The following is a 27,509-nucleotide window of genomic DNA, read 5'->3' on the forward strand; positions in this document are numbered from 1 at the left end:
TCCTTTGCCAATAAAATATTGCAACCTTTATTTAAAATAAAACACAAGTTGGCAAGCCTTGTGAGACAACAGGCAGACAACATTCCCCTTTCCAGGGCCTCCTTTATTTACATCAAGTTTAACACTGTTAGCAGTTCACAGTCAGACAACAGGGTGAGAGAATTAAATTAGAAAACAAAACACCTGAAAATATATTACAATAACAAGAGCAAACACCTGACAACACCGGCAGTGTGACCCATGACTGATGCGTTTTCAGTTAAACCCCGTGTTGTCTCGCTGTGTCCCCTTAGCAACGCGCACAGTGCCAGGGCCTCCAGACCTCACCCTCTGTGCACCCCACCACACATGCACCTGCAGAGCGTGACCTTTGGTATAAACGTTGAACAAGTTTTGAAGAATCTGAAACCTGTTTTAGGACAAAATTCTGTCAACCACCACAAAATATTATAATATATTTTTGCCAAGTGAACATAAAACTGGGTTCCTCCACTGACAGTCATAGAATCAACTTGCAGAGAAGGAAGAGCACGGGGTACACCCAGGAGACAGGTCTGAGCACAGACCAACAGCTCAGGCAGCCTGTTCTCCGCACACACCACCAGGGAACAGCTTCTATTCACTGAGAGTGAGCTGATTAACTCCCTTCTTACCCCGCTTCTCGTAGTGAGCACGACAACAGTGTATGCACGTAGCGTGGACATGGCATGTTCCCTCTATACAGACCCGAGATAGGAGGGTTTTCAAACACACGCCCTAAATAGCTATGAGTACCTCAGTGTCCTTTCCAGCTTCTGAATACTGATTTCTCTGAAGGACAATTAAACTAATCAAGGTGACTTCTCCAGATCTCTGAAAATTTCTCTCATAAAAGAGTTCCAAAAACAGGGGCCATCGTGTGAAATAGCTTGTCAAAATGGAGGAAATCCAGGCCTCATCTACCAGAAGCATCTCTGCCTCTGGGTATTGCTGCCACTCTGCACGCAGGCCAAGGTATCTGTGAATCATACAGAATAGGGGCTGGGATTCAACACTGATCACCTAAAGCAACGCCGCTCCTGCAGTATCTCCTGAATCTAGAATACACTGATTTGGCATACCTGTGTTATTGTTATAATTGCTGAAATTAACTATCCTTACATATGATTATTTTATTAACCAGAAGTCCCATTCTCCAACTAAAGTTTATGGTGCTTAAACACATGATTTAATACCATCTTAAGACTCAGAAGCAAATCTAAACAAGCTCCAACCATACATACTATATTTCCTTTAAGTCTGCTAGCATTTGACAGTTCATTCCCACTGTATCCGAAAAAATTAACTGGAATGCTCCAAGACCTCAAGCCCTGTGTGTACAGCTCAGAAGTATGAGTGACAGGTAGGACCCAGAAACTTGCTGCTTTCAGTACAACGATGAACAAAGAAAGACAAGACACAAGAGGGCGGTACAAGGTGTGGTCTGAGGACAGTATTGGTCTAGCCCAGTGGTCGGCAAACTGTGGCTCTGTTGACTAATGAGTTTGCCGACCACTGGGATAGGGGCTTAATCACAAGGAACAACAACAGCCTGTAATTATTGGAATCGAGAGTGTAGGTCAGTGGTCTGTAAACTCATTAGTCAACAGAGCGGCAAACCGCAGCTCACGAGCCGCAGTTTGCCGACCACTGGTCTAGACTTTCAACTTACAGGAGCCATCCTTTCCGCAGAGCAGGGGTGGGGAACAGCCGGCCTTATCATATGGTCTGGCCCTGCCAGGGCAACCGCAGGCGGAACCAGAAATTCAATAAATCTAGAAGCTTTTTCATAGCAATATACTTTTTAAACGGATAATTCTGTATGGCCCTCAAATGATGTTACAAATACCCAAATAGCCCTTGGCAGAAAAAAGGTTCCCCACCCCTGATTGAGAGGGTCTGCAGGTTTGAAGATCTGCGCACACACCACCTGTGACCACGGGTTGAGTTAACAGGGCCTTGCTACTGTGTTCAGCAGTGAGGAGGTTAAAGAAGATACTTTTCTAGGAGAGGTAAACAATTTCAAATGTGTAATTGTACATAGGAGCAAGACGTGAGTGCACCTGGCGGGAGGGAAGGGTGCAGTTAGAGCATCCTTCCCCGCCTCACCAGCAGGACGGAGAGAAGAGCAGTGGTCTGCCAAGATCAATGGCCCGTGTGGGGAGAACTTCCAAATGGGGACTCTCCCTGACCAGGGCTCTGAGCCACTGCAACCATCATGTTCATGCCCACCAGTTCAATAACGTTACAACTTCAACCGGGATGACAAGTCTTTTCCTCTGCAAAACACAGGAAACACATCCTTGAAGGCACAATCCTCTCGGAGTGATCTCCACCCCCCCCCCCCCCCCCAAGTCAGCTAAAAGCAAGATGAGCTGCCCAGGCCGCCTCCCCGGGGAGAAGCATGGGACTGTCCTACCCTGCCTGATAACCACGGGGGAAGCCTTCCCCAACGCCCTGTTCTGTGGAAACAGGACACGGAGTCACCCTGCACACACAGTATCTCAAGATACGACACACACCTCAGTGGGTGCATGGGAGGCAGCAGAACCAGAGCAGAAGCTCAGCTTTTTGGACACGGCAGTCAACTCCACGGGAGACGGGCTGGAGCCCAGACCGTGACCGAGAGCCCTGAAATCACCGTGCTCCCCCAGTAACACGGGAACGGAGCGGGCAGTGGAGGCCCACGGTAACAGAGCAGGTGATGTGTTAGGCCAGGCACTATTTACCTGCCTGAAAAAGCAAGCCTTACATTAGATTTTTTTTTACAGCCTGGGAGTTGGAAAACGGAAACTCTACCCCGAAGATTTAAATGTCCTGTTAACATAGGACACGTTTTAGAACCACCCAAGGCCTTCCCCGGTGCCTAGGCTGTGGCTAACAGCAACTTCCCTGGACTGTCAGGCGCCCTCGGGGCTGCCTTTCTCTTTCTCCCTCGCTCCCACAGATCTCAAACTGAATCAGGGATTTACAAAAGAACAGAGCTACTGGCTTGACAGAAGCTAAGACAGAGATCGAGACAGCTGGAGTCTATTAAATACATTAGAAGAAACTTCTGTCTAGAGACCCACCTACTAGTACATAAAGAGGACTGACTGGTCATACAGGCTAAGGGTAGAGAGATGGATCCCAAATTAATGCAAACAAAATGCTGAAACCCGGAAGTCATCAAGAACAAACCTGCAGACAACCCTGTCAGCCCAATGTGAATTCCTGTGGGAGCAGAGCCTGAGAGGAGCGATGACATCAGTAGCAAACAAGGAAGGGAATAGGAGGCAGTGCAGCTGTCACTCAAAGTGGCCACCAATGCAGTTAACTCTTTTATAGGTATTTTATGATCTAACAGGTGAGTTATGTTCAGCTACTCTTCTCAGAAAAAAAATAAACATGGATTATGAATGTCACGCTCATTTATAACTGATAGGAAACCCTAAAACGCTCTGGTTCTATAGCCATCCAATCTCCTCTCACCCCCACCCTCTGCCCCGCAGAAAAACAACAACAACAAAAAACCCCACACAGGACATAGGTTAAAAAAGACACTGTCAACATCAACAGGCAATGTGTCTGCTGCCGCACGTTTAGGACGCTAGATGACTGACCATGTAGTGGACAAATGGTCACAACCAGCAGGGCCCCTTCTTCAGCCAAGGTGCCTGGAAGGCTTCTCTGTTGTGAGTGAGTGCCCATTGTTACTTTTGAATGATTATAATTAAACCAGAAAGTTGGTCCCCAGTTTTCTGAAGTTACTCAATACTGAGCTACAATTTCAGTAAAAGACTTACTATACCTGCACATAGTCCTTTAGCAGTTTCATATTTATAAATGTCATAAGTTACAGAGACCTGCATTTTCAGGTCCCACACAAGTAAAAGCCTGTAAGTCGATCAGCATGTAACCAACTGCTTTAACTTTTAAATAGACCTTAATAATATGACATTATAGTTATATTACATTTGATACTTTTTCCTCAAAGTGCTTTCATATACATTATTTCAGTCATTAAAATGGCAGAGAACAATAAACTTTTATGTTGTTATTTTCTTAAGAAAGAGGAATGTAGGACTAGGTTTTTGAAAACTTAAGTTGGTATTTCTTTATTACAAAGTGCAGATTGCTGTGCTGAGGTCTGTCCCAAAGAATGACTCCATGCAGATTTTTAAGTTACTGACTTCTGAAGATTGCCTGCTTTGCTATATTGCCATTACTCAACATTCAAGCCCCTTAAGGTCAGAGGGTGCCAGCAGCATGTGCTTTAGAGAGTGCAGCGCTGTGCAGACTGATTGTCTATCGGAGCCACTTCCTCTGCAGTGTCTCTCAGGCAGCAGGATGGCGGAGGGACCCCCACAACCAGAAAGTCAGGAGAGTGAGCTCTCGCCTTGGCTCTGCCACTAATGAACTGCTCTGAGATCCAGAGCACGTAACGACCTTCTCTCCCGATGTGAAGCCATAAAGAAAAAGGTGGGATGTCGTAAGTGTTCAGACAGTGCTGGTGTCGGAAACACCTGGCAGGGTTCCTATAAAACACACTGGCTGAGACCTCACCTCACGGGGAATTCTCATCGATGCATCAGATTTTATTTTGTTTTTAAACGCAGAAGATTTTGTTGCACATTCCTGGCTAAGATTCACTGGACCAAGTTTATTAATAACAATAGTGGTCATTAACATTTATGAAGTGCTCATTATGTGCCAGGCACTGAAGCTAAGTATCTTAAAATATTATCATTTAATCCTTATGACAACCTGAGGTAGTTACTATTATTATCCCGGTTTTCCAATGAGGAAACTAAGGCTCAGGACAATTAAATGACTTGCCGTCTGGACTGGCTTTAGAGTCTGAGCTCTTAATCACTGTCTATACTGTATCCTCAACTCAAAAGCTCCCTGACGTTACTTAAATAAATATGGGCTATGCCTCAGCAGAGCATATTTTATTAACCGGGCACTATTTTATTAGCCAACTTTCAATTGAATTATAAGAAAATTCTAATTTAAACCCCAAAATGCAGCTGGGCAAGTGGCTCCACGTAAAGACCTCAATGTGCGGAGGTCATCTGGAAAAACACTGAAAGAACTTCTTAGGGCCAATTTTTTTAAGGCTTCATCTCTGAAAATTACAATGGCAGTCAATAGAAAATACATACATTTTAATTTTACACAAAGCCTTTTAAGAAAATACTTAATGTAGCACAATAAAGATGTATTCTACACAAAATATTGCATTTTAAGGTAGGAAATCTAAACTGAAATTGTAATATATGTACATGAAAGGATTCAAACTGTCATAGCCCAAAGGAGTGTGTGTATGTATGTGTGTATATACATACATATATATACACACACACACATATATATGACCATTTTAGAAAGTTTTCAACATTGTCTTTTTGCTCCTGCTCTCTGCTTTGCTTTTAAACCAATTAGAATTAAACTACATTTTTAATTTCTAAAAAGCAGTTTTCTCTGCTTTGAATTCAAACTTTTAAATTTACATAAGGTTATTTTTTAATTCTTTTCAAGTAGAAAAAGGAAAGACCTCTATTAGACTTTTATAAGTTGACAGTGCCTCTTTAACCTTAACCCTGAGCTCTCAACTCCTGAAGTTCCACAGTTCAAGCATCATGTGGATGGAGGTGCTGCAAAAGTCAATGCTGCTATTGACAGTGTTGAGAAAACGCAACTCATTAACTTACTGAGCACCTACTGTAGGCAAGATAGAGCCAGGTGCCACCCCTGAGTAAGACACAGCCCCCACCCTCAAGACTATTTCGGTGAGAAATCTGGAGCTTAAATACACTCAGTAGTGTTCCTCCAAGGCTTATTCTCAGAGCTCTCGATGAAAGATCCCTTGCTTAGAAAAAAAAAAAAAAATCCCCTGAAAAACAATAATAATCCCTCAACTTGCATCCCATAATGACAGGGATAAACGTAAAAAGCAGCATAAAATATTCTAAAGTTTTAGCTTTCCCTGCCCCACCCTTAAAAGGCTAATTGCTAAAACGATTTCAAGTTTATGGAAGTGTATAATGAAGGGAAGTGGCTAGGAAGGAGATAGGAGCAGGGCTGTTGGTCTTTAAACCCACATTGAATTGAAAGGAACTCTAGCTTCTCTTCCAACCGCTGCCAGGAGACTGAGCACATCACTAGCTGCCTATGCTGCATCTTCAGGAATCAGACCGAGACCCCCCCGGCAAGGAATGCCCACGACTGTCCCCTCCTCCAAGTCCTCCCGTGGCCGGGGCCTCCTTTCGAGCAGCCATGATAAGAATCAAGGTTTCCTTTCTTTCTGATGAAAACTAAATGTCCTTCTTGGTCAAAGATGTCAAACTCTGTCCAAAACATAGTTTTTCCCCATTAGTATTCTAGCGCAATTAATGTAATCTCAACAGCTCTAAATTTCATGATTTGCTACTGAGCATAGGAGAGACTGAAAACCATTCAACGTAACACCACTGCACTAAACAGCTTGGTAGGGAGGCTCTCAGAGGGAGAACTACACCCTTGTTTGTGAAGCACCCATGAGAACATGTATCATTACCTTCATTTAACAGATTTAGAGATGGGGCTGTGGCTTGGCAGTGGATCGATGACAGAGGCAGGAAGAAAATTCACTGCTCACCGATGCTGAATTCCTATCTTCCTAAGTTAATATTCCTTTGGAAGGAAAAAAATAATTTATTTTTTTGTATTGGGTTCTCCTTGGGGGAGGGAGTCACAAAGCTTTAAAAACAGAATGAAGTGGTTGGTAACTGGGATTAGACCTGATATTGAGAATATTAATAATATATACTGTTCAGCTCCCTGCGATCCTAATTAGCTTCCATAATTATGAATGAGTAGGGAAGAAAAAGGCCTACTTTTCAAAGGCAAAATATATTTGAGGGTTGTCATTAGATTTCCAGGATCTAATTGGTTTTTCCTAGAAATGATGTGCTCCTTCAATTATACACTCTTAAAATATGATATTGAAATAAATATCAAAGAATATTCCCAATGTGCTTTACAAACAAGCACACGGATTGGCCGGGGGGGTGTGAAAGGAGAAAGGCATGTGGGAATAATTTAGGGATTCATCTGAAATCCAGAGGGGGGGGTGTGCTTCTCTCTACTTTCTACCCAGACGGGGTCTAAGGTGATGAAGGGAAGGTACAGAGAAACAGCCACTAGGACCGAACCAGCTTCTCCTCGGTCACAGGCCTCTCGGCCTGGCTGCTGGGTTCCAAGAAGAGCCCCTTTCTTGGATATTTTAGTTGATAACGAAATACACAGCTTCCCAAGTCCTTGACTACTATGTCAGTATGCAGGGCACTGTACCGGAAAAGGATTCCCTGTGAGAACCTGTCCATGACCACTAATTTCAAAATCAATGTTAGTTAATGCCTGAATGTTGCAGGAATAAAGGAAGACAGCCTGCCCAGCAGGGGGCAGAGAAGAACCACTAGAGACCCCTATAGTCCTGGTCCCTTAGGAAACAACATACTAGACTGGGACAAGGGACTTGTGCTGATCAATGTGAGATTTTAGGAGCTTTCAAGCTCCCTGACTGTACTTCCTAGATTTCTTTACTTCCGGCTCCAATTAACACATCCATGGGAAACAGGAGAGGAGCAACAGATAGGGCCACCTTTCCGGTTTTGTAGGTTTTGTGATTCCAGCAATTTGATTTGCAGTTCTTACTGTAGCAAGTGACCTTGGGGAAGCAAGGCTAATAGCTGCTTCCAACAGCCTTGGATGAAACTTCACTTAGCACCTTCCCAGCTTTCCTTTCTTCTGTTCCACTGACTTCCTAGTGAGGTGGAACATGATCATTAGTACCTACTGGAGCCCTAAGCCAGTTCCCTCTGTGCGGGACAGCGGGTGCCGCAGCCAGGCCCGTCTGGGCAGTCCACGGCACTGCCCAGGGCAGCCCTGTCTAACCACCGCATCATTCCAGGTCAGAATGGCTGGGTTTGGTTCTTCACAGCCACACACACACATTCCCTGATATTCCAGTGCAGCTTCCAATCCTGTCCACCACCGCCCGGTCCCCTCCAATTTCCCTCTCCTATGAGTTTTGCTTTTTGTTATTTTTGAGATGAACCTGTAAACGTGAGATCTCAGAGAGCTGAGGTACTTCACATAAACACACTCAAGTATCAGTCTTTCATTTTTTGAAAACAAGAACACAGGAAAACAAGTCCCTTCCCCTGTCCCCTCAGAAACATGTGCCTCTTCCAGTAGTCTAACAGTGGCTACCTCTGCACCACATCGCTGATTTCCTGTACACACGATAATAAGTTATTAAGGACAGGATTTGCCCCGGGCACGCCCGCAGTGGCTGAAGACACCTGCAGCTCCTGCAGGCTGAGTTCCAGTTTGCTCACGGCCTCTCGGAAGGCAAACTTGTTGCGAGTTTGAGGGATGCAGTCCACGTAGCCTGAGCAGTAGTCAAGCAGCTGGTGCCCAGTGTCCACCAGCTGGCTGTTGGGCACCGGTTCCGAGATTGCACTGGACAGCAGGTCAGCACATTCCAGCAGGGCCTCTTTGCTGATTTTGTCTGCGGAGATTTTCTCAGCTGCCTGTTTGGTTTTTCTCAGAGCCACTTTAGTACCTGCTGTGCCGTTGGCCATTTTGGCTGGCGAGATGGAAGACGTGGGCAGAGGCACTTGAGGTGGAGGCACCACAGGCCTCCCAGCTTTCCCACTGATGGGCACTGCCCCTGGAGCTGCCCTTTTCCCTCCTTCCTGTGTTTCTGTGGGCTGTCCGGCCGCCGGGGCCGCCGGCTCTTCCGTGGGGTCCGGGCACACAGACGGGTGCTGCAGTAGTCTCGTCACTGGCGGTGGGGGTGGGGCACACTTGGGTTTTACCCGTCGGGGTCGGTCTTTGTCTCCAGAGGATGTGACCTGATGCTCAGATAAGAGCTTGAATTTGTTCCCCTGAGAGTCTGTGCCAATGAGCTGCACGTCGGCTGGAGTGTGCTTCAGGGTGGGGGAGATGAGGACGGGCACTTTGTGGTTGTGAGTGGTGGGGAGGATGGCCGCAACCTTGGCTGGGGAAGCCCAGCCTGTCTGCTCGCCATCCTCTGGGACTCCAGCCATGCCAAGTCGTGCCCCCCCATTCCTCTCCTTGCTCTTTGGGGCAGCTGGCGTGGCAGCTGCCCCCACCCCTGGACAGTCCTTCTCTGTAATGGCTGGATCCCCAGAGGGGGTTCTTAGGGGAAGAGCTGTGGTTCCTCTGGGCAAGAGTTTGGCTTTTGGTCTCTCCTTGGTTGGAGCAGCACCTTCCTCTGACTTTTTGGGAAGTGTGTCACTGGCCCTGTCCACGCTCTCTTCTGGCTGAGAAGAGGTGGACACTGTCCTTTCCAGCTGGGTTTTGGACCTCTGGCAGTTCCTGGGAAGGGTCATTGCCATCCTATCCTGCTCTGGAAGCCCTGAGGACATGGAAGATGTAGAGTTTGACCTTGGAAAAGGCTTGGAAGTGTCATCATTGGCTGTGGGTTTACCTGCTCGTAAGCCCAGTGTCTTTTTGATTAAGCGTGGTGTAAAGAAGCCTGTGATGCCAGACCACCCACCCCCCGCAGTGCCACTGCCCCCACCCCCGCCACTGTCGTCATTACAGAGGTTCCTCTGTGCAAAGCTCCCCCCATAGCACTTGGGGGGCACCAGATTCGCCTCTTGCTGGGCAGGAGTGAGAGAGAACCCATCAGCATGCTGTAGAGAAGCAACAGATGAGAAGTTACCCGTGAGTTCGTATTTCTTATGGGGCTGGTTCTCCATTTCTCGGAAGGAGCTGCTGCGTTTGGGGGGCGTGGGAGCGTTTCTCTTTTTCATGAAGGAGCTGAAGAAGCCTCCCTTCCTATCCCTGGTGAAGCACGTCTCTTTAGCATCTTCCAAAAGGCTGCTGGGTGACTTGTCTCTCTGTTTTCGAGGCAGTGCTGGGGACCCACTGGGGACCTGTGCACTTCTAATGAGCCCTGATGAGAAACGGCCAGTCAGTAATGTGAAAGACAAGGAGGCACTCTGTTACACTTGAGTTACTACGGCTGAACTGTAAGAGTTTTGTCAGCATCTATTAAATGCCAGGTGATAGCCGGACTCAGAGGAAACTAATACATACATTATCCTTTCACATTGATCAGTATTCCAAATGTGACATGGGATGTAAATGGAAAGAAAAACCCTGCTGGTGTTTACCTTGGCCTTCATCTTTTCTCCAAAAGCTACCATACAAACTGCCCTCAATATCAGGTTCACTGAAGAAGTGTTGCCAGAACTGCAAAGAAGCTAAGCATTTGGGAATCCGGGGCTAAGGGAATGGAGTGGGAGGCACAGCTGCATGCGAGTGGATAGATCAGGACTCCTAACACTGTGATGCAGAGCTGAGGACTAGAGTGGTAGGTAAAATGGATGCCAGCCACTTTCCTCGGGGAAGACGGGCAAGGGAAGTGTGAACAGAAGCACCATAACCCATGGTTCTTTAAACAAGGCAGCCTGACTCTGCCTGCCTTGGGACCCATACCTGGTGCTGAACTGGAGGCAGAATTGTCGGTGGCATCCAGGGACCCTTCGATATTCTCCTTGTTCTCCACCTGTTTCTTCAGCGTCCGGGTCTTGGAAGGAAGTATGGGTAATCGGGGCAGGTAGGGGACAACAGATGAGGCGGCGGCGGCCCTCCCAAGCTCCTCAGCTACTTCTGTGAGGAAGACAAGGGGACTGATAAAAAGAACTTCGTGACAGAGCAGAGGCGTTCTTTTCAGGAAAGGCGTACAGCTGCGGAAGAACTAGAGAGCACTAGGTGTATACATGGACCACAGAGATGCCCTCTATTTTTGGCTTCTTTTGCTCAACATTACAATCTGTGGATTCATCCATATTGTTGCATGTGGCAGGTTTTTCCTCATTCCTGTGTATTGTTCAAATGTGAGAATGAATATACCAAAATTCACTTATTTGTTTCCAGTGTTTGGCTATTATGAATATATTGCTAGGGACCATTCTGCTACATTTTTTGCTTCACAATTGCATAAGCATGATGCGTGGTCATGAGGTGCATATAAATTCAGCTTTTTCCTGCCAAACTATCTCTCCAAATGCATGTACCAATCTACACTCACACTAACAACGTATAAAATTCTGGTTACTCTGAATACTCGTCCATTTTATGTTATGATGTTTCTTGTTTGATTTTACTTTTAGCCATTTGGGGTAGGTATGTAGAGGGATTTCATGGTTTTATTTTCTACTTCTCTGATGAGGAATGATATTGAGCATGGCTTCATATTCTTACTGGTCGGTCATTTAGCTATCCTTGCTTACTATGTCCCTATTCAGAAGTTGAACAAAGCAGACAGATGTCTACAGATATCTTTATTTTTCAGTTGCACCTTGTACTAAAAAGGAGGGTAGGTACATTCCCTTTCATGCAAATGAGGCTCTTGAAAAAAGGTTGAGCCATTAGTAAGTAAGCTTTGCTGACTAAACCTGGCCATGGCTTCTGTGGCTTTTGCTGAAGTAAACACATAATTTGCTATTCATTTCTAAACAAAAATGAAGCCCGTAGGATCAATTAAATTGTGAAATTATGTAATTATTTTACATCTTTTGGTAATTATTTTTAAATATGTTTTTATTGAGTTTTATTTTATTTTTTTAAAATATATTTTTAGTGATTTCAGAGAGGAAAGGAAGAGAGAGAGATAGAAACATCAATGATGACAATCATTGATCGGCTGCCTCCTGTATGTCCCTATGGGGATCAAGCCCGAAACTCAGGCATGTGCCCTTGACCAGAATTGAAACCAGGACCCTTCAGTCTGCAGGCTGACACTCTACCTACTGAGCCAAACCAGCTAGGACTATTTTTATTGAGTTTTAGAGAGAGAAGAAGAGAGAGGGACAGAGAGATAGAAACATCAATGAGAGAGGAATATCACTGATCAGCTGCCTCCTATTGGGCACTAAACCCGAATGTGCTCTGACCAGGAATCAAACCAGTGACCTCTTGATTCCTGGGTCAATGCTCAGCTGCTGAACCACACTGGCCAGGCTGGTAATTATTTTTAAAAATTAGCATCCCACAAGAGTGGGTAAATGGCACATAATACAAGGCAATACAATGAGATTTCGTTCTTACACTGCTATACAAACAGCTAGGAGACAGACATTTCCTCAAGGATGCAAGCCACTTGGAGGATTTTGAGAAAGAGATCAACACAGAAGCAAAAGTAAAGAGATGTTGGGTGGGAGTGGCTTTGGGAAAGAGGAAGGGGTAAGGAGGAAGACCTGAAGCTACTTGAGTCCATGGCTTCAAATGACTCTGAGATGAGCACCATCCCCGTTTCCCCATGGTTTGGTTATAAGCCAATAAATCCTTCTCTTATTACTTAAAGTTTGAGTTAGGATTCCTTCACTTACAACTAATAAGTACATCCTTTAAAGGTAGGAGCTGTGTCTTATCTCTGTGTCCTCAGATCTAGTATAGTCCTTGCCACAGATTAAATGCTTAACAAATTATGGGTTGAATAACGTTGTTTCTTATTTAGCAGTAGTGAATTGAAATTAGCCTTAAAAATTGGTAAGGGCCAATTTTCTAAAAGGATGTAACATTTTCAAGAGAAGCAGAAATATTTAACTCAGGATTCAACAGAGGTTAAAAGTTGACACAAAAGTACTAAAGAAATGGACCCTATTCTTTGGCTGATATTCATGACTTCTACCACTTTGACACCACGGGAAAAGCACACAGAGAAAAGAAGAGTTCGGTGATTGGCAGCTGCCCAAGGGCCAGCTGTGCCCTCCCCAACCTGTAGAAATTCCATACATCAAAGAACTAGAATGTAAGCACTTACTATTCAATTTGATGTTATACTTTTCCTTCTTCTCACCTAGATATAATAAATCACTGAGGAAAGCAGACAAAAATCAACTTGCCTGATTTCTTCTTCTAATATTTTAAAACTTGAACTTAAGCAGTAAGTTCTATGTTCAATTATGAAGGAAAGAAAAAACTTGAGAAATAAGTATAACATTCTGGAACTATATCAAAGTGTCTAATAGGCAAGTTTAACTAAGAATGTTGTGGTTTTAGCCCTTTAGGAAAAGTCTCTCTTTATAACAAGTTTACTGTTTGACATTTACTGACCATTTTAGAAGCATTATATACAAAACTAGAAAACTGCCTATATATGTCCATACTGTTGTTTTTAGATAAGGGTTCTCACTGTTCACAGCATAACTTAGTATATGTTCATTCTAAACTCCCCTCCATGTCAATTCAAGAATATAATTTTAAATATTTAATTATATGAATATGATAATTAACAGCCCACTAGATATTTAAATTGTTCTTAATTTTTCAGTATTATAAACTATACTCTGATGGAATATTCTTGTAGCTAAATTTTTGTTCACACCCTTAATTATTTCCTTGGGATCTATTTTTAGAAATAAAATGTCTGCATATTGCTCTTATGACTTAGTTCTGCCTTTGCTGGTATGATTCAAGGAGTTGGAATATTTTTCAGACTCATTTTTTCCCCTTTCTCTTCCCTACATAAGTGTTAATGCTTAAAGAACTACTGAATTTACTCTTTATGAAGAGACTGAATTTGCAATTAAAGTATACTTTCAATATTAAAAATAATAGAAACACAAGAAATTAAAAAAGGCAAAAAATAAAAAAGCAGAACTAGAAGAATGAAGGCCAGGGGTCCTCAAACTTTTTAAACAGGGGGCCAGTTCACTGTCCCTCAGACCGTTGGAGGGCCGGACTATAGTTTAAAAAAAAAAAAACTATGAACAAATTCCTATGCACACTGCTAAGTCGGCTGCTAAGCAGGACAGGCAGCGGCGGCAAAAACACCCAGCGGGCCGGATAAATGTCCTCGGCGGGCCGCATGTGGCCCGCGGGCAGTAGTTTGAGGACCCCTAATGAAGGCCAAGAATTAATTCAATATCCTGAAATGGAGTCCCAAGCTATAAAAGTCCATCGTTTTTGAAATATTATCACTATCCAGAACTAGCCACCAATAAACTACCAGATTCTTACCTTCGGAAATGCTGGAGTCATGGAACATGGTTTCAAAAGCTTGGTGTGTTTCAGCAAAAGAGGGCCTGTCAGCAGGGCTCCACTTCCAGCCTACGTAACAAGAGGAGAAAATGCTAAAGCCCCTGCAGGAATGGACACCCAGTGCGCGCCTGAGTGAGTCCCATGCATCAGGACGCGTGCCTCTTAAAGCAGAGTTGCAGCAGGTGCACAATGATAGTGAGGCCGCTGCCTCTCAGTCTGACTCAGAGGGTAAGGAACCCACTTCCTAGAGCAAGTCCCTCTATGCACCCTCCGCTCCTATTCCCTCTACACAGGGGAGAGGAGGGATGGGAAGATAATTTAGAAAATGGCAAGTTTTCTTTGGAAAAATAAAAGTTAAACCTGTCTTCAAACTCACTCTAACCTTAGAAATCTTGAGTTGTACATATTCAAAAATATAATGGACTATCCAAAAGGAGCTTGCAGTCATATTTGACAAAGACAGGGCAGCAGGCAATGCCAATGCTCAATGAGAAAATAAGGTTTATGCTCACACACAACTGCACTTTACTACCACCTTCCCATCTTCAAGGAGTCAGATGCTTTGTTTATTCATCACTGAGGTTACGTGCATATATTCTCCCCAGTCTTTAGCAATCATTTTCATCTAGTCATTTTCAATCATTTCCCCTACCTAAACTCCAAACCCAATTTCTTATTATTTTATTTTTAAAAATATTTTGACTTTTAGAGATAGGAAGAAAGGGGGTGGGGGGGAGGGGGAGGAGAGAGAGAGAGAGAGAGAGAGAGAGAGAGAGAGAGAGAGAGAGAGAGAGAGAGAGAGAGAGAGAGAGAGAGAGAGAGAGAGAGAGAGAGAGAGAGAGAGAGGAGAGAGAGAGAGAGAGAGAGAGGAGAGAGAGAGAGAGAGAGAGAGAGAGAGAGAGAGAGAGAGAGAGAGAGAGAGAGAGAAACATCAATTGGCTGCCTCCCACATGTGCCCTGACTGGGAATCGAGCCTGCCACCTCTGGTGTACAGGACGATGTTCTAACCAACTGAGCCACACAGGCCAGGGCTCTTATCCCACCAGAGGCCCCGCGCACAATTAAATCATGCGTGTGCAGGGTCCCCTAGGCCTAGCCTGCCATCAGGGACATGTCTGCTGCCCTGAGACGCCTCACACGCTATGGGGACGCTGCCGGCGCCCCACGACGCCCCGCTGATGCTGCCACCACTCTGGGGGTGGGGGTAGGGGGAGCGCCCGAGAGGTTCTCCATGCACCTCCTGGTGATCCGTCAGTTGGTCGTTATGGCCACTGGCCTTTCATAATATAGATTAAATGTGCAAGTGTTTCTGGGAAACTGACTCAACATTTCAGCTATGGACAATGATTCTTAGGATTCAGTAAGACTCAATGGTAGAGCATATGACATGCCAACTGGCTAATCAATGACCAACTCTTTATATGCCATGCGGTTAGATTCCATCTAACAACATTAAGAGGAAAAATGTTCCTAATTTTGCTAATCATCCCAAATTGCTGACTCAGACCCTCAAAATTAAAATATGCAAAAATACTCACATGCTCTCATAAGTTCATAAACCTTAGGGGGGCATCCTTCAGGCTGTTCCATTCGATATCCCTTTTCTAGTAGATCATAGACCTGAGACAGGTCAATACCTGGATATGGTGACATTCCATAGGTAGCAATTTCCCACAAAAGTACCCCAAACGCTGCATAAGGGGCGAAAAAAAAGAGCTTAATGTTTCTTCTCTGATTTATTATTTTATACCACTAGGTAATTATCTTTCAAATTCTGGATAATATTCAATTACCAAAAGTATTCCTCCTAAGATAACTGTCATGGGAACATCTGAAATATAAAGATGGCTTTCTTTATATTTCCCACCTTTAATTTAGACTTCCTTTACTACAGTGAAGGAAAATAAACTATGACCATATAAGAAGTCTGGGGCATAATCAAACTATTCTTAGAATAATCTATGATCTAATTAATGAGTATCACATTATGTTAGAGGAGTAAATATAAAAATGAACTCATTTGAAATCAGATAAAATTCACAGTAGAAAAAAGAATTTGCTTGATTTTGTCACAGGTTATTTCTGAGTTTGAGATTTCTGGTAAAGAGTGACTTAGAATCCTGCAATTATTTCTACTGGCCCACAATCCAAATATCCAGACTGGTTCAGTCCACTGGGCTTGTACTAATTCATGGCAGTAGTTACCAGTTACCAGGATAAACCTAGCTAAAACTTCAGCATGCCTTTCTTGAAAAGAGGATGCCATTCTGTGTGTCCCAGCACTCTGGAAACGAGCACTAATACCTAATGTGGAAAACAGGGATCATCAGAACTCCAATGCAAGGTGAGACTGTGAGCTCTTTGAAGCAGGACTTCTTTTTATTTTCTTCTTTACACTTCTTTCTATGCTAAGCACCTAGCACAATGCCTGATAATAGGTATTTAATAAATGCTTACTGAATGATTGAAGAGGTGGGGGTAAAGGCAGAGGATACTGATCATGTAAAAGATAAGCTCTAGAGAATTAAGAGCATTTATAAATAAAATAACATACAGAAAAAAGCTCCTTCCAACCTTACCCCAGACATCAGATTTAATTGAGAAGGTATTGTAGGCAAGACTCTCTGGGGCTGTCCATTTAATAGGAAACTTGGCTCCAGCATGAGCAGTGTAGGTATCTCCAGTCATCAATCTACTTAAGCCAAAGTCAGCCACTTTTACCACATGGTTTTCTCCCACTAGGCAGTTCCGAGCTGCAAGATCTCTGCAGGAAAGAGAACCAACCCTAATGTGATTCTATTCAGATGAGGTGGAAAGTGACCATGAAGGCTCTATTCTCGGTTCTTTGTGCCTCAAGCAGAGTTGATAAGTGCTTAACAGATATGGCAGGTTTTTATGATAATCGTGAACATGGTAGAAAATCACTAATTATATATCACTTGTAGAGTACTTATCAAGAGGCAGTTACATGATGCTGGAATAAAGCAGGCTTCAGAAAATGGGTTCCTATTAAGTACAGTTGACACTTAATGCAGGGGTGAGAGGTACCCAAACTACCCCCACCAACCCCCACATAGCCAAAAATCTATGTATACTTCTGAATCCCCAAAAACTTAGCTACTAAAGCAGCTAACTACTGTTAGCTATATATGTATTATAAACTGTATTCTTACAATAAAGTAAGCTAAAGAAAAGAAAATCAGAAGGAAAAAAAATACATTTACAGTACTATATGTAGTTATTGAAAAACATCTGTGTATAAGTGGACCCTCACAGTTCAAACTCATGTTGTTCCAGAGTCAACTGCACATTGGCATAGGTTTTAGAGGTGAGCAACAGATACTTTCTGACAAGTGTTGAAGTTCTTTACTAAGACAGAAAGCTATTTTTTAAATAAGCTACTAGATGGAGCAAAAGGCTATTGAATATAGTCCTGGGCAAAATAAAGACCTGTTTTGAGAACAGCAAAGGCCTCTCATTAACACTTTAATCAGAGTTACATAGGTTTATAAGTTGGAAATGACATCATAATGGGCCCCTGAATGGGAAAATTCCTTTCCTGAGTCATCTGGAAATTTCTAGAAAGGTTCTTGCCTTCTTCCCTTTATTTACAGGATAAACAAGGTAGCTTCATGGTTATCACAGACAATATTCAGGTTTTACACACCTATGGATGAAATTCTTCTTCTCTAAATACTCCATTGCAGAAGAGATCTGAGTGGCCATGTAAAGCAGTACAACTGCAGTCACCTCTTCTCGGTTGCATTCTCGGAGATAATCAAGGAGGTTCCCATACGGCATGTATTCAGTCACAATGTAAAATGGTGGCTCCAAAGTACACACACCTGAGAATTCAAGAATAAAGCTTGTTTTATTAGTATATATTCAAACATTCCAAACAACTTTGACAAAATTAATCAACAATTTTTAAAAATCTTGTTTGGCAGTAATCTTTTCCCTTCTTGCCATCACATTCTCTGACAATAATATAGCCAAGTTAAGAAGATGGTTGATAAGGAAGTCTCTACTTCCATTACACACTAGTTGTACCAGTTAATAATGCAAATTTTTTTCAATAGATGGAGTTACACATATGTTGATATATATGCGATTTGATATGTATGCTATTGTATTGTATTGACTGCAAGCTTCAAAACTTCATGTCAAATTTTGTGAAGGTATTAACATCATTAGATATTTTTACGCTTAAAAATGTTGAATTTTGTGCCAAAAAAAGAGCATTTGCGGGAAGTTTTAATGCATTATTTTGAAGAAAAGTGCTACTGAAAGTTATTGTATACTTCGGGAAGCTTATGGTGAACATGCTCCATCTCAAGATACTTGTGAATGCTGGTTTAAACGCTTTAAAAGTGATGTTTCGATGTGAAAGACAAAGAACGTCCAGGTCAACCGAAAAAGTTTGAAGACCAACAATTACAAGCATTATTGGATGAAGATGCGTGTCAAACTTAAAAACAACTTGCAGAAAGATTAAACGTTGCTCAGCAAACAATTTCCAATCGTTTACAAGCAATGGGGAAGATTTTAAAGGAAGGAAAATGGGTGCCACATCAACTGAACAAAAGACAAATGGAAAACCGAAAAGTCATTAGTAAAATGTTGCTTCAACGGCACAAAAGAAAGTCTTTTTTGCATCGAATTGTGACTGGCGATGAAAAGTAGATTTATTTTGAGAATTCCAAATGCACAAAATCATGGGTTCATCCAGGTCAACCATCAACATCGACTGGAAGGCCAAATCGATTTGGAAAGAAGACAATGCTCTGCATTTGGTGGGATCAGGAAGGTGTGGTTTATTATGAGCTTCTAAAACCAGGTGAAACCGTTAATACTGATCGCTACCAACAACAAATAATCAATTTGAACCATGGTTTGATCGTGAAACGACCAGAATGTTCCAGAAGACACGGCAAAGTAATTTTGCTTCATGATGAGGCACCATCACACACTTCAAAACCAGTAAAAGACACGTTAAAAGATCTTGCCTGGGAAGTATTAACCCACCTGCCCTATTCACCAGACCTTGCTCCTTCAGGTTACCACTTGTTCCGATCAATGGCACGTGCACTTTGTAAGCAGCACTTCAAAACGTACGAAAAAGTGGAAAATTGGGTCTCTGAATGGTTTGCCTCAAAACAAGAAAAGTTCTATTGGGACGGTATCCACAAATTACCTGAAAGATGGGGAAATGTGTGGCTAGGGATGGACATTACTTTGAATAAAGCACTTGTGATGTTTCTCTTGAAATTATCGTGTTTTCTTTGATTACAAAATCCGCATTATTAATCGGTACACCTAGTAATTCTGGAAATTCATATGCACTTGAGTATTTGCTGAGGGCAAAAGGCAGAGTTACTTGTATTAATTCCATAAGGGGTCAGAAGACCAAAATTTCTAGAGTTCTGTATATGCCCATGATTCCCATTCTCCACTGGGTGTTAATGATGCTTATCTAAAATAACCACAACTGTGCATATGTTGAAGACTATGTGAGCCCAGTCTGTAATAATGCTTTGTAAAAAAATTATAATTGTTTCCATAGTCAAATACATGGCAGATTCCGTATAAAGAACTAACAAGAAACTATTTCCTCTGGGACAGATGGGCTCAATTTGAACACCCAAAGAACGTGGTCCTATTTTGAAAAGGGCAAAGGGTTCAGACACAGACTTCTTTGTGACCTGAACAGGTGAGAAATCTATCTACCAGAGCATAGCATTTTCAGCTGATCAAGGTAAACTGATGAGTGTAGCCACAATTTTTAATCTGCTTCTTTTCAATAGTCCTTTGTTTAGTGTCTATTTTGTGAAATTATTTTGTGATTTTTTTTATTTTTGTTAATCCTCACCCAAGGGTATTTTTTCCCATTGATTTTTAAAGAGAGTGGAATGGAGGGGGAGAAACAGAGAGAGAAAAACATCGAAGTGTTTTTAAATGATTCTGGAACTTTGAATCTGGGGCAATCACCACAAACTGGGTAGTTTTACACATTGCAATCAATTCAGGCCACTGTTTCTTAGGCAACTTTTAAACACAGAGCCTGCTGATTAAAATAACAACCATTTATTGCAGTAGATTCACACTTGGAGCTTCCACCATGGTGATTTAAGGGAGGATTTGGAGATAATGGGGTGTTGGGGGACAAGCAGCTTTGAGGAAACGTATGGTTTAGGCAAGCTTCCTCACCTAATAGCTGTACCAGATTAGGATGCTTGATTTCCTTCATCACTGCAGCTTCTTTCAGGAACTCCTCCACCTCCATGGTATCTTCCTGGAAAAGGGGGAACAAGAAAAAGAGAAGAGGAATGAACCCCCATCTTTTTATTTAAAAAAATATATTTTTTTTTATTTCAGAGTGAACTCTCATCTTAACTATTTGAGTCGACTCACAATTCTAAAACTTCAGCTTTTATTTGGGTGTTCTGTTGTTGTTAATCTTCACTGAGGATATTTTTTCAATTGATTTTTAGAGAGGGTGGAAGGGAGGAAAAAGGAGGGATGGGTGTGAGAGAGAAACACTGATGTGAGAGAGAGACATAATTTGGTTGCCTCCTACATGCACACAACTGGGGCCTCGGATCAAACCCTCAACCCAGGTACATGCCCTTGACTGGGAATCAAACCCACGACCCTCCAGTGCGCAGACTGATACTCTAACCACTGAGCCACTGGCCAAGGTGAAAAACTTCAGCTTTAAAAAATGGCATCTTTTGAATATTTTAACATATACATCAAGAATCTTATCATAACCTAATATGCTCTACAGAAGTCCGATTAACACGTTAAGCGCTCAGTCAGTCACCGGTGACTGACACTATACTTTCCGTCCGAAAGACAAAACAGGCTGGGCGCTTAAGGTGTTAAGAAAGAAAGAAATTAAATTTATCCAATATCTGAAATGAGTAAAAATTAGCAGGGTGAGCAAAATTCAGCAATCACATCCTATCACAGCTGAAACACACATGGGAAACCTGGATAACTCAGTTCTCTGAGAGTTTATGTCCCAAGACATCTCAGCTTTGAAAGAGGAGACAGAACAGTTAGCTGTTTACATGTTTGTTTTCCTGACAAATTCTTTAAGGAGCAATGCATGCTTGCAAGGCCTTAAATATTGTTTCATACTCAAAATATGCCTAATAAATGCTTGCTGAAAAGAACTGACTACGACTCACAGCTGAAGAGCAGCCCTTATGAGTAAAGTGGCAGAGCCACTGAGGCACACGGGAGAATCTTCAGAGAACAGGATGAGTGAAAACCCTGCAATCTGATAGGATGCTTAAAGAGGAGAGCTGGCGGCAGGAAAAAAGAATTCTGTGAATATTAAGAACAAGAAGTAGTCTATTCTCTTGGGAGAGAGGTGGAGAGAGAAGGAGAGAGGGGGGGAAAGGGGGAAGGGGGGGCGGTAAGAGCAAGCCAGAAAGAGTACCCATGATCCTGGAACAATGCATGAAGAATTCTGTCCAGCAGGGGTCGTGCTGAGGAAGCAAAACAAACTGTTTTGCTTTATAACTAGTAATTTGCTTCTAAACTCCCACTAAGACCTCCATCAACAGCCTCCAGAGATAAACATTCCCCACATGTGGGTTTCGCTGCACTGCAATGAATAATCTTCCTCGGCACTGTCAGCAAAGGCACTAGGGTTGATCATCACCATTTGCTGATCTGCGTGACACCAGTGGGTGGAAAGCGTTCCAAAGTTAACGATGGGCATGCTGGTATTTCCAAGTAATTGAGCACAAAAGAAAAAGATGCCTGAGCACTGGCATTCTCAGCAACCCACCTTCAATGTTTTCACAGCAACCGTCAGGCTGTATTTCTTCCAGACGCCAACGTAAACCTCTCCATACTGACCACCCCCAAGCTTGTGCTTCATGGTAATATCTGTTCGTTCCATTTCCCATTTGTCATGGATGGGGGACACACCGTAAACTGTAGGCTTGTTACACTTGGGTGCGGGGTAGTGCAATGTTGTCACCAGCCCATCAGCCACTGTGGAGTGATGGTGGACAAGCTCTGCCAAGGTGCTGAAGCGGCTCTCAGCGGTCACGTATACCTGGTGAGAAAGGCAGGAGAAAAGCTAAGCCAACTTGAAAAGAGATCAGAAAAAAATTTTTAATCCTCACCCAAGGAAATGTTTATTCACTTTTTTTTAGAGAGAGGGGAAGGGAGAGGGAGAGAGAAACATCAATCGGTTGCCTCCTGCATGCGCCCCAACCGGGGATCGAAACTGCAACCTAGGTATGCGCCCTGACCAGGAATTGAACCCGCAACCTTTGGTGTACAGGACAATGCTCCAATTAACTGAGCCAACCGGCCAGGGCCAGAAATTTTTTTTAAAAGCCCATTTTTTCATTGATCTGAAGGTACAGAGCTAGGAGGTTATCTTATTGAGGTAAATCAAACAATTAAATGATGATGGTAAGGGATAACACAGAATTTCAGTTTCCATCTTACTTTTAACCCACTCTTCCTATGCTTACTAAATTAGCTCTAGTCTTGGGAAAAAAACTTCAAAGATATCTTTCTGGATCATCAAGATCATTGGTCCTCAAATACTTTTTAAGCATGAAATTCAACTAGAGTATACAAATATAAAGGAAGAGATTCTCTGATTAAAGTAGGCAAGAGGGAACTCGACCTCCTGTGAGTTTATCAAATACCCCCTCAGAATCTTTCACAGTACATAATTTGAAAACCACTGTTTCAATTTTTCTGGTAGAGCAAGGATATCAAATATGTTATAATTTTCATTTAACTAGGATGTGCTTTTGAGTGTCTACACCATTTACTAAAAAAGAGTCACAATTTTATTTTAGAGGGTCTATTAAAACAGTAGTTAATCTGTGATAGGCAGTAAGTGTAAAGTAATATAGCAGTCTGTGGGCCTTACTGTATACAGAAAAATGTACAATAAATGGAGAATTACTGATTTTTATAAAATGAACTCACATTTCCCACACCAAGAATTATAGCATCACCAGCACCCCAGCAGCTTCTCCTGTGCCCTCCCATCTATATACCCCTGTAAAGGTGACCACTTTGCTGACTTCTAGCACCTTAGATTACCTTTGCCTGCCTCTTAACTCCATACAAATGGAATCATACAATATGTATTGTTTTCTTTCACTCAATTTTTTTCAAGTTTAATTTATTAGAACCCACTAAGTGATGATTTTAAAAGGAGTTTTCATCAAATTAATACTTAATTCAGGAAAAATACATTTAAGAAACTTAAATCTTAAATTATAAAACCAGGATGTCTAATACAGACTGTAGAATGTCAGAATTTTAAGAGATTTACATAGTATCTTACAGCGTTAAAATGTTAATATAGTAAAAAATATTGTCTATTTATCCAAGATTCTGTTTATAAAATGTCTAGATTACTTTTTTATTGTGATATAATTCACATACCATAAAATTCACCATTTTCAAGTGTACAATTCAGTGGTTTTAGTATATTCAACAAGGCTGTCCAACCATCACCACTATTTAACTCTAGAATGTTTTCATCACCCCACACAAAGAAACCCACACCCCCTAGCAGTCATTCCCACTGCCCCATCCCTTCCCCAGGCAACCACTGATCCCTTTCGCTCCATTTTATATGTGTGAGGTTCCTCTATGGCAGGGATCAGCAAACTTTTCTGTGAAGGGCCAGACAAAAAATAGTTTAGGCTTGTGGCCATAGCACCTCTGTTGAAACTACTCAAATTTGCTGTAATAATGAAAAAGCAGCCATGGACAATACATAAACAAATGGGTGTGGCTATATTCCAATAAAATTTTATTTACAAAAGCAGGCAGCTGGCAGGCCATAGTTTTCCTGAAGTGTGCATATCAGTACTATGTTCATCTTTGTTGTTATATGAGACTGCAATTTACAATTTATTAGTTTATTCTACTATTGTTAGACAGTTAGGAGAGTCTAGTTTAGGGTTATTACAACTGACACTGCTATGAACATTCTTGTGCATGCCTTCTGTACACATAATGCACTCATTTCTGTTGAGCTGTCTCTTGCATATTATTACTTATCTGATTCTATTTGGTTTCATCAAGAAACAATATAAGATAGTGTGAAAGAGAAAGAGAATTCATAATTTTCTTATTTCCTACTTTATACCAGCCATTATGCTTTATGGAAATTATTTCATTTAATCCTCACAAGAACGCAATAAAGTGAAATGGGAAACTGAGGCTTATGTCAGATCACAAAGTTATAACTAAACGGTAGAGTGACACAACAAACCAGGTCCTGCTTGCTCTAAAGTCTGTGCTTTTCCCCTAGTATGCATATCCCTGAGAGGAAAAGAATGGAAGAAATGATTCAATTTACATTTACTGTTCAATAGAGGAACTAACATAAGCCTATGCTTTACAGTTTATAAAGTGAGAAACCATTCCAATCTAACACAACCATTCTAAACTGGTTGGTCTTTCCAACATGTAAACTGCGAAGTGATTCATCTACTTATATTATCACTAGTGGCCCAGTGCACAGATACATGCACATTGAAAGGAAATTAATTAGAAGAAGGATTCATGCGGTAATTACGTTACTGCAAAAATTATAGGTCAAAATAGTATATATAATATAGTATTATAAAATTAAAACACGCATGCGATTAGCGCCAGCAAGAGCTTTATATGCATTGCACACGCGCGAGTCAACGTTTATTTTTAAATTGCCAATGCACGACATATGTACCAGCCACCAGTCAGTCGGTCAGACAGTAGGTCAGACGGTCAGACGGAAAGTTGGTCACTTAGCCTTTTATATATATATAGAATAGATAGATATATTAATGATCAACACCAGTCTTAGAAGCCTAAATTCTTACTCTGTTAACTTCCTTGTAGGGTTTATTATAATTTTCAGATATAAGGTTTAACTTATAAATACTATATAGCCCTCGCCGGTTTGGATCAGTGGACAGAGCGTCGGCCTGCAGATCGAAGGGTCCCAGGTTCGATTCCAGTCAAGGGCACATGCCTGGGTTGCAGGCTCCATCCAACATGCAGGAGGCAGCCAATCAATGATTCCCTCTCATCATTGATGTTTCTATCTCTCCCTTCCTCTCTGAAATCAATAAAAATGTATTTAAAAAATAAATCAATTCTATACAATGCATTAGGTGTACTAGGTGTACCAGTTACTAATAGCGGATTTTGTAATCAAAGAAAACACGATAATTTCAAGAGAAACATCACAAGTGCTTTATTCAAAGTAATGTCCATCACTAGCCACACATTTCCCCATCTTTCAGGTAATTTGTGGATACCGTCCCAATAGAACTTTTCTTGTTTTGAGGTAAACCATTCAGAGACCCAATTTTCCACTTTTTCGTACGTTTTTGAAGTGCTGCTTAGAAAATGCGTGTGCCATTGATCGGAACAAGTGGTAACCTGAAGGAGCAAGGTCTGGTGAAAACTGGCAGGTGGGTTAATACTTCCCAGGCAAGATCTTTTAACGTGTCTTTTACTGGTTTTGAAGTGTGTGATGGTGCGTCATCATGAAGCAAAATTACTTTGCTGTGTCTTCTGGAACATTCTGGTCGTTTCACGAACAAAGCATGGTTCAAATTGATTATTTGTTGTTGGTAGCGATCAGTATTAACGGTTTCACCTGGTTTTAGAAGCTCATAATACACCACACCTTCCTGATCCCACCAAACGCAGAGCACTGTCTTCTTTCCAAAGTGATTTGGCCTTGCAGCCAATGTTGATGGTTGACCTGGATGAACCCATGATTTTGTGCATTTGGGATTCTCAAAATAAATCCACTTTTCATCGCCAGTCACAATTCGATGCAAAAAAGACTTTCTTTTGTGCCGTTGAAGCAACATTTTACTAATGACTTTTCGGTTTTCCATTTGTCTTTTGTTCAGTTGAGGTGGCACCCATTTTCCTTCCTTTAAAATATTTCCCGTTGCTTGTAAACGATTGGAAATTGTTTGCTGAGCAACGTTTAATCTTTCTGCAAGTTGTTTTTAAGTTTGACACGCATCTTCATCCAATAATGCTTGTAATTGTTGGTCTTCAAACTTTTTCGGTTGACCTGGACGTTCTTTGTCTTTCACATCAAAATCATCACCTTTAAAGCGTTTAAATCAGCGTTCACAAGTATCTTGAGATGGAGCATGTTCACCATAAGCTTCCCGAAGTATTCAGCAGCACTTTTCTTCAAAATAAAGTAATGAATTATAACTTTCCACAAATGCTCTTTTTTTGGCCCCGAAATTTGACATTTTTAAGTGTAAAAATATCTATGATGTGAACACCTTCAGCAAATTTGACATATGAAGTTTTGAAGCTTTTTGTCAATACAACAAAATAGCATACATATCAAATCGCATATATATCAACATATGTGTAACTTCATCTATTGAAAAAAATCCACATTATTAACTGGTACACCTAGTATGTCTATTTACATATTAACAATGATTAGAACTAATTTATCCAGCAATTTCCTTCATTCTTCTTCGCATTTAGTTCATCATTAAACTTCTATTATAATACTGTTTTAAATTTCCATTACCATATTCTTTTGAAAAAAGTAAGCTCTCTTTAACATGGCAAACAGCTCAAACTAACATCAGTGATTATTTTCTTTCATCAGACATAAAAACTATATTCTTCAGTAATTCTGAATATAATTTCTAAGGAGCAGACCATCCACACCTAAAGGTGGTCGCCAGTCTTACCTTGCCATCTGTGGTGGTATTGATCCTGTAGTGATACACACGCCCCTCGTACCTGAGCGAAATGGACAGCTGCCCGGGGCTGCTCTCACTTTCTCGCACCAGGAAACTGCCATTGATTAAACTGCTGAGTAGATACTCAGCTGCACTGCGTGACACAGGTCCATGGTACCAGGAATGTTTTTCCAGACTGTTTACTGGGGTGATGTAGTTGCTTGGCACCCAACCTTGGCCATTCTTAGAGCGAACTTCACTCCACTCACCATTCTGATTGTAACCAAGGACTCGTAGCTTTTCACCTAGTCATAAGGTTATCACAGAATGAAAGAGATGTTAATACTTTGTCTCAAAAGCAATCTATTATCAAACTTTAAACTCATTGAAAAATAGGAACTTTTATGCCAACAAATGTTTTTTTAAATAATGGAAACAGCCCTAGTTAGTTTGGCTCCGTGGATAGAGCGCCGTCCGGCAGACTTCAGGGTCCCAGGTTCGATTCCAGTCAAGGAAGGGCACATGCCTGGGAAGCAGCCAATCAGTGATTCTGTCTCATCACTGATGTTTCTATCTCTCCCTCCCTTCCTCTCTCTGAAATCAATAAAAATATTTAAAAAATAAAAACAAACTTGGCTGTTCATCATATCCCCCATTGATCTCTTTAGCTTGTAGCTTAAACAAAAGAAGCATAGTTAAAAGGGGCATTTTGACATTTAC

The 27,509-nt window shown here is 41.8% G+C and overlaps 1 protein-coding gene across 7 annotated transcripts in view; it reads right to left on the reverse strand.

Moving 5' to 3' along the window:
- Window positions 1-27,509, reverse strand: part of ABL2 (ABL proto-oncogene 2, non-receptor tyrosine kinase) — a 99,969-nt gene continuing 72,460 nt past the window's right edge. For 4 of the 7 annotated variants that reach the window (XM_079761022.1, XM_079761020.1, XM_079761023.1 and 1 more), the window contains 10 exons: window positions 26,799-27,094; window positions 21,869-22,141; window positions 20,275-20,359; window positions 17,735-17,912; window positions 16,647-16,831; window positions 15,606-15,758; window positions 14,047-14,136; window positions 10,519-10,692; window positions 9,740-9,973; window positions 1-9,430 (listed from right to left, as the gene is read on the reverse strand). In XM_079761022.1, coding sequence (XP_079617148.1) covers window positions 8,253-9,430; window positions 9,740-9,973; window positions 10,519-10,692; window positions 14,047-14,136; window positions 15,606-15,758; window positions 16,647-16,831; window positions 17,735-17,912; window positions 20,275-20,359; window positions 21,869-22,141; window positions 26,799-27,094 — 2,846 coding nt within the window. In that variant the 3' untranslated portion in view covers window positions 1-8,252. Of the gene's footprint in view, window positions 9,974-10,518; window positions 10,693-14,046; window positions 14,137-15,605; window positions 15,759-16,646; window positions 16,832-17,734; window positions 17,913-20,274; window positions 20,360-21,868; window positions 22,142-26,798; window positions 27,095-27,509 lie in introns of all 7 variants that reach the window. The other 3 variants (XM_079761019.1, XM_079761017.1, XM_079761018.1) reach the window with 1 other exon arrangement.

The sequence above is a fragment of the Cnephaeus nilssonii genome (assembly GCF_951640355.1).
Source record: "Cnephaeus nilssonii genome assembly, chromosome: 21".
NCBI lineage: Eukaryota > Metazoa > Chordata > Mammalia > Chiroptera > Vespertilionidae > Cnephaeus > Cnephaeus nilssonii.